This window comes from Anabas testudineus, chromosome 17, assembly GCF_900324465.2.
Source record: "Anabas testudineus chromosome 17, fAnaTes1.2, whole genome shotgun sequence".
Taxonomy (NCBI): domain Eukaryota; kingdom Metazoa; phylum Chordata; class Actinopteri; order Anabantiformes; family Anabantidae; genus Anabas; species Anabas testudineus.
Window position 1 is genome coordinate 6,772,277 of NC_046626.1, and position 8,330 is coordinate 6,780,606.

An 8,330-nucleotide genomic window follows, 5' to 3' on the forward strand; every position below is an offset into this window, starting at 1 on the left:
CTCTACAGTGGATTCAGGACAATTTACAACACAGACTTCAACAACAGCATTCAGAAAGTTTTAGTATGTAGTAAAAGGATCCACAAACATTAGTCAGTCATTTACTAGACTTTGGCATCAGATCACATTTGATGTTTTTAGTCCAAGGATGACGACTTTCAGTTTTAACCTCTGTTGACATAGAAAGACCACCCTGTGCAAGGAAAGGTCAAACAATTACAGCTCATAACAACAAACAGCACTCAGTCTGAGTCGGTGATGTTCTATATGTATCCACACTAAAATGAATATTAGCATTATTTAAAGTCACCATAATACTTTTATTTAGTTAAAGTTAAATAAAATACAGCAAATGTATAAAAAACAGAGAATGTAAAGTACAGATGAGTCTTATCTATAGCAGTAGTTCCCAACTTCAACTGGGGACCTTGTCACTTATTGTAGATGTCAAGATGTCAGCAGGTGCACTAGTGAAATTCCAGACTGTTACATCTATACAGTTTTCAAGACACAGGGGATACAAATGTACAGTTTATCACAGAAAAAGAAACATCAACCATGGTTTGTAGGCTTTTGTATCCTCTTAATTATCTCCCAATGACTTAGCTGTATCTCATGACCCATGTTAGGAACAACTGCTGTATACTGAGAGTCAATGTGACCCAATATAAACACTGCTCATACAGTGGTTTCAGAAACTACTCAGGCCCTTTCACTTCTTGTGCATTTTATTGTGTTGTAGATTTAATTTTAAGAGGAAAAAACTGAAACGTTTACAAAGATATTTGCAGCTGTGTGGCAAAATAAAAATGTAAAATACATTTCAATTTATCATTATAACAGTCATCAGTTGTATCCATTTAATTAAATCTACAACATAGTAAAATTAGTAAAAAGGGATTTTCTGAAGCCACTGTATATGGCTTTCTTCTCTATAGCCTTTGATATCTGATACACCGTGAGCGCAGATACATTTTATGAACTGCTCTGAGATTTCTCAATACAGTTTGAAGTTGTTCTATTAGAAATCACACTCAGAGTATCCCAATCATGGGGACTAATACTTTCCAATGGTTTTGTGTGTTTAGGACACAAAAGAACTGAAAAGCTATGTGACTGACTTTAATCTACGGCGACTTTGTTGTGGGAGGAAACATCTACCTCCTGCCATGCCGTCTGAAACCATGGCTGCCAGTGTTCTGCTGAGGAAGTCCCAGTATAATGCTGGTTGGTTCTGATGACTTTCACTGGAGATTGTTGGTAATGCATCAGTGAATCACACCAGCTTCAGAGGAAGCTGAAGTGGAGGAGGAGAGACTGGGAATAGCCACATGGTGGACAGAGATCTCAGTGAGTCTGAGGGAGTAGGAGGATTTTCGGCCTGGCTTCCATTGAATCCCTCTCCTACGCCCCTTTGGTCGCATACGCAAGTATCTCCCATTCAGGTTGGTGTCTCCACAGGCATTGAACCACCATCCACCTGGAGGAAAACAGGAAATACATGTTAAACATCTCATATGGCACAGCACATATTCATTATACCCATATGTACATCACATGGAGATAATACATGCGCACTACATGCACATCTGCTGCACCTGCGTAGTTGTGGGCACAGCTGGAGTCCTGGTGGTTATCATTGTCCCTGTCCTTGGTGGAGAACATCATTCCTGTGTGGTTGCTCATGGGGTCAGCCAAATCTCCAGACAGATGTGTGAGGTGAATAGTGTAGTTGCTTTCTGGACCATCAAGGTAAAATCTGTATTTGTTGAAGTGCCTGGCCTGTTTCCAATCCTCCAGCTGGATATGGAGGACAGAGTTGCCCTGAGTAGCTAGAGAGTGGATCTTCCTAAGCCCCAACCAAAACTCTCCTGTAAGAGAGACATTATGGAGAGCTTACAGTTGACATGATTTCACACGCATCTACAAGAAAAGAAGTAATGCACACAAAGATATGCAGAAATACTACTACTATTTAGAACTGTTGAGAATATAACATTAGATTAATTAGCAATTGTGCTTAGAGTATCTGGAGAAGAGAATAATGTCTTGCCTTGAAAATCTCCAAACCCATTTTCATACTTGTCCCAGGTTTGATCAAAATTCACAGTGCCATCTTTCCTTCGCTGAATAACTGTTGCTCCATGGTCTAAATTGGAAAAATAGAAAAAGTTCATTTAAATTTAGAATCTCTGGAGTTTCCGACCACCCATTCATCCATTATCTTAACCGCTTTTCCTCCTAAGGGTTGTGGGGATAGTGGAACCCATCGGCTGGTGCTGTCGTTAGGCGATAGGCAGGGGAGGTCTATCACAGGACTAACATACAGAGACAGAAAGCGATTCACGCACTCATACACAGCTATGGGTAATTCAGAGTCAGAGCTGTATCAGAACTATAATAAATAACTGCAAATCCGAACTGTTGTTTATACGAAGTAGAAATGACTTGGAGTACCTTTGTGCATGTTACAAAAAGCCATGAATGGCTCTGATCCATTGGGTCTTATAGCATAGACACCACTGACTCGCTCCCCTCTGTTGAACAGCTTGCTGCAGTCTGACGGCAGATCTGTTGAAAAATGACCACAAGGACAATTTCAAACTTGAGACCTTCCTGAATAAAGTTTACCTGCAAAATTCATATTAGGAGCATTAACAGGAAAATTTGTCTAGGGTAACTAATTGCTCAGTAACTACTGAGACTGTTGATGTACCAGGCAGCTCCCTGCTGTGACTGAATCAAACTTCATGAATGTGAAGCGGGACGCATTCTAGCGTCATGAACATTGATACAGTAAGACAGAAAACTGGATGCTTATATACAGTGTGCCAGATAAATGAAACCTAAACCCTAACGTCACTCAACATTTCATCATATACTAGTATCCATCTTACTCATCGTTGCTGTGGTGTTGGTAGAACTTGAGGTCAGATAAGGGGTGAGTGTCGGTGCTTCACTGTTGAAGATTTCAGGCATCCTATCAATGGTGTCCTGGGTCGCTGTTTTGGCTGTAAACTGTGGGAAAAAAAAAACACTTTGGCTTGCAGAGATACAGTGGCAAAAAAAGGTATGTGAACCTTTTGGAATGTCATGGTTTTCTGCATTAATTTGTCATGAAATGTGATCAGATCTTCATCTAAGTCAAGAGTATTAACAAATATGATGTGCCTAAAATAATAACACAAGAAAATACTGATCCTTTATATCTTCATTGAGAAAAACTAAAGAAAAAACTCATAGTGATAGTAAAAAAAGGATGTGAACCCTTGGAATTAATAACTAGTTATTATATAGTTAATACTTGGCCCCCCTTGGCAGCAATAACATCAACCAGGCACTTCCTGTAGCTGTGGTTCAGACCTGCACATTGTTCAGGAGGAATTTTAGCTCATTCTTCCTGCAGAACTGCTTCAACGCTGTCATATTTCTTGGACGTCTCATGTGTGTGGCTTTCTTCAAGCGGTTCCATAGCATCTCTTTTAGGTTGAGGTCTGGGCTCTGACTTGGCCACTGCAAAAGGTGGATTTTGTTTTTCTGGAGCCATTCTGGTGTTTGTTTGTGTCATTGTTCTGTTGCATCACCCAACTTCTACGGAGTTTAGCTGACGAAAAGACATTCTCATGTTATATTTTTTGTTCTTATTCTATTATAATAATAATAATAATAATAATAATAATAATAATAATAATAATAATAATAATAATAATAATAATAATAATAATAATAATAATAATAATAATAATAATAATATAATGATACTCTTGGTAATTCCTCTTCCCCTCAATCACTGCAAGCAGGTCCAAATCATGATGCTTCCTCCACCATACTTTACAGTTGAGATGATGTTTTCATGATGATATGCTGTACCTTTTTGCTGTGTGTTCTTTCCAAATAGTTCAATATTGTTTAATCAGTCCACAAAACATTTTGCCAATACTGCTGTGGAGTGTCAATGTGCTCTTCAGGCATTCAGCAATGTTCTTTTTACTAAGCAGCGGCTTCCTTTGGTGTCCTGCCATAGATATCCTGCTTGTTCAATGTTTTACCTACTGTTGACTCAAGAACACAGATGTTACCCAGTTCCAATGATGCCTTCAAATCTTTGGCTGTCACTCAGGGTTGTTTCTTTACCTCACTGATGAGTGTTTGTTGAACTGTTGGGGTCATTTTGACTGGCCAGCCATTTCTTGGTAGAGTAGCCACAGTCCCAAAGTGTCTCCATTTGTAGATTGTTTGCCTTACTGTAGACTGGTGAGTTTCTGTAGTCTTTGCCATCACTAACCGTAACCCTAACCCAAACCCAGGCTAATGTAAATCAACATCAGTAGCTCTAGGCCACACCTCCAAACTCATTTTCTTAACTTATGCTAACACCTGACTCCAATTTTACCTTTTCCACTCGCACTATGAGGATTTTATATTTGTTCTCAATAAAGACATGAAGGATCAGAATGTTTTTTGTGTTATTACTTTAGGCACATTATATTTGTTAATACTTTTGACTTAGATGTAGATCAGATCACATTTGATGACAAATGAATGCAGAAAACTACGAAATCCCGAAAGGGTCACATACTTTCTTGCCACTGTAATCCAAAGACTCTACCAGGCAAATATTGTGGACTGAGGTCATCATTCAGCAAAAGTAGAAGTTTTCCGAAGTTTTTCAAATATTTTATGGTAATTATATGACATTTCCGGCCTAAAGCAAATGTATTCATCACTGCAACAGTGGCTGAGAATATTAAAAATATGAACAGCTCCTTCATCATGTCTTCGCCCTCCAAACACTTAAAGTCTAAATTATATAGTACAGCACCATGACTCCACTAATGTTTCTTTCTAACAGCACTGTTGCTGCAATGCCAGGATGATGATAGATAACTCGAAAAAACAGGCAAAATATTTTCCAGAGAAAAGCTTCGTTTTTCAGGAACAAACTTAAAGCACATTTAAGTGGAACTCCACACTACCCAAATAAGAGGTTGTATAAAAACAACTAGTGCAGGAGGGTTTACTCTTGTATTTGCCCCCTGCATTATTCATATTTTCTAGGCCACCTTTTACAAAGTAAAAAATAAAATATTCTCTGATATAAAAATATATAAAGACCCAATAAGGTAACATTATATCAGATGATCCCATGTCTTACGAACCTATTAATTACATGATTTCAGATCTATTAAGTACTAAACGAAGTCACACTTGTGGTATAACTGTTTTTCTGTCTTTTTAAAAATAAATATCATGAGGGAATAATGACTCTAGGTGAAAAGGTATTAAGCTACCCCCCCTTCAGTGACGAAAACACATACATAACCCTCTCTGTCTCTCTAATAATGTATGTACAGTCCCTAACATCTACCTTTTCCTCCAAAATCTTGATTTTCGTCCTCTGGTGGTCGATCTGGTCGTTTTGTGCACTCACAGCCTTCAGCAGCTCAGTAATACTGTGCTCCTGGGAGCGAATCACTTCCTGATCAGGAAAAATAAAGTCTGGTATAAATGGTGGTTGGTTGTATGGTTAAACATTATGTAATTGTTGTTGTAATTATTTGTACTGGCATCATGAGACTCATGTATATACATGAAGAGCAAACATAGTAAAGAATAAGACTTGATGCTACTTTTGTAACTTGATGTTTTGTGCAGGTGTGCTTCATAAGAACAGGTGACTTACCTTCAGACTAGTGATCTCTGCCACTTGTTCACTTGTCATCAGACCCTGTGACAGACTGTTTAGCTTCTTCTCCAGTCCTTCCACTTTCCCCTGCAGCTGAATCTTCTCCTGCAGGATTCTGTTCATCTTAGAGCTGATCTCAACAGACAGATACTTGATCTCTTCATTGCTGGCCTTCAGTACCACAGTTGTCTTCTTCAGCTCCTCCTCATCCTCTTTAATTTCACTGGCGAGCACTGACAGCTGATAAAACGACTGATCAAAGATGTTAAGCTTTTGGAGGATGTCATTTATCTGTCCCTTTGTCTTCTGCACAAACTCCCGCAGGCTCTGGCCCAGCTGAAGAAGGCCATTTGCCAGGAGACGCACATCATCTAGGGCAGCAAAGCGGGACCGGGTTTCAGCTGGAGCATCAAGCTGGGGGACAGGAGGCTCCTCCTTGCCATAGAACACAGGGACACAGGCAGCAGCCAGGACAAACAATATGGGAAATATTGTTCTTTTCATGCTGCTGTTGTGCTGCTTCCCCTGCAGTGTGTTTATGATGACAGGGGAACAACTGGCAGCTCTCTCCCTCTTCTGAGACTGAATGAAGAGCTACTGGGTGAATTGTGGGTTTTATACGTGCACTGTCAATGATTAATCTCATCTTGTCAATGGTGGCAGTCAGGATGTACGTAGTTACCCCCTATTGAGTGAGAGGTTCCAAGTTCAAATTTTAGTGAGGTGAAATGTTTACTGTGGAGTTTTTGGCATTTCATTTTATTTATTTATTCATTTATTTATTTTTAAACAGGGAGGTGGTCCAATTTACATAAAGGCTCAATAAGTGACAAGTTTATGGTTTTGTGAGTTTTTTTTTTCCGTGTATTTTAATGTCACTAGGGAGCGAAAAGCTTCTGCTCCGAATGGAATCAAGCAACATGTATTGTTGGATTGACTGCTCATCCACAGGGACCAACTTTGGTGAATCAACATGTTGCCTGTTATTGATAACAGGAAATCCTCGCTTTACTGCACTACTATAAAATATTAATATAATAATATGCTATTATTTAAAAGCCTATTAGAAAAGTTGACCAGCATTTGAACTTTCTTGCATGTGAACTTTCACGATAAACACACAATGCAAGAAAACAAAAGACTCATTTGTGGGTTATACTCTGCAATTGTACGTGGGAGTATGAAGTTAGTTCTAACCACCTATTCATATATTGTAGGGTGATGACCCATGTTTTTCTCTGTTAATTGTTAACTGACCATATGAGGGCATGGTTACATGAGGCCCACAGTGTGTACACAGCAAACACAGTCCATAACCCTGACTTCAGCACAGGCAACTCACTAGAAGGTAAAATGCAGCTTCAAAGACTAAAGGACATACCGTACAGGGGCCATGTGGGGTGCCATGGGGTGTATGTGATAAATAATTAATGGGGACCGAGCCAATGATTATTATAGTAAATTTGTATAAGGGTTAGAGAACTGAACATTGACCTACTATTTACAAATGTGTTTACATTTACATCATTTCATATTGTACATTTGACTGTTCCATGTACTGGCACGGAAAGGGCTACTGTATGAGAAGATGATGCTTGAGAACCTGTTGCTGACCTTTATACCTGTCTATAGGGACAGGCCTAGAAAAACAAAGACAATAGCTAAAAAGAAAAAAAAAAATTTGTTTTATTTACCATGTCATATGATTGGCCCAGTTTAATCCAAAATCTGTCCACTGTTTTTTTTACTCTCAGCGCTACAATTCTCCCATCCCATTATTCTCCCATTACATTTCTATTTTTATAAAAACATCATGGCATTCACACATCAGTGATGCACAGTATGCCAGTCTAGCCAAGGACAATCTTCAAAGTTCTCTTCGACGACCTCAAGGGCAAAACGTAATACCAGCAGTCATCAAACAGTACACGTCTTCCCACTCAAACAGTTCCTGGTGGAGGATACTGAAGCAAGTCTTCTGCAATATTAATTTGTGCACATTGTACATTTTTGAGTCACGTATTTGCTGCACCGTTTCTTCCATCCATCGTAATATAATGACTGATATTTTAGAACCGATGATAACTGTCATGCATGTTTCTTTATGAAACAACTTTACAACAGATTCCGCTGTTACAGTTTCCTATTGGCCTCTACTAAATCATATAGCAGCTCATGTTATTTTATATTTTTTATCTTCTTATCTACACATCAACGGTTTAACTCTTCGTCCAAGTACTAAGGCAAAAGAGGAAAACATATCTTATTTTCAATATAAACTTACAGAAATGACCTGCACCCAGACAAATCTGTAACACCCCTGACCACAAGCCACATGAAATTACCGGTGAGAGACCTCTATGGGGATTGAACTGCTTTAAACCTTTCCATCTGTTTTGTGTAATATCAGTTTTTTGTTCAATTCAATTGCATGATAAGGAACATTAGGTCAGGTCAATGAGCATTTTGCATCCTCCAAAACCCTTTTACTAAAAAGAGTTCTTCAGTCTTCTGGCTGTATAATACGTAGCTCCAGCTGCAGTATACTTTCCACCAGGAGGCAGCTTCAACCAATAATAAGAGGAAATTAATACCCTGCAGCACACAAGCCTAGTGCCTCATGCATTTCATTTTGTGGGTGCAA

The 8,330-nt window shown here is 38.9% G+C and overlaps 1 protein-coding gene across 1 annotated transcript; it reads right to left on the reverse strand.

The window, feature by feature from the left end:
• Positions 1-316: 316 nt before the first annotated feature.
• LOC113171953 (angiopoietin-related protein 3-like) lies at positions 317-6,251 on the reverse strand. The gene is made up of 7 exons (XM_026374692.1): positions 5,684-6,251; positions 5,369-5,479; positions 2,898-3,018; positions 2,458-2,571; positions 2,054-2,149; positions 1,599-1,871; positions 317-1,480 (listed from the first exon to the last, which is right to left on the reverse strand). Exons 1-7 carry the CDS (start codon positions 6,188-6,190, stop codon positions 1,269-1,271), a joined length of 1,434 nt encoding a protein of 477 aa, XP_026230477.1. The 5' UTR covers positions 6,191-6,251; the 3' UTR covers positions 317-1,268.
• Between the last annotated feature and the right edge of the window lie 2,079 nt (positions 6,252-8,330).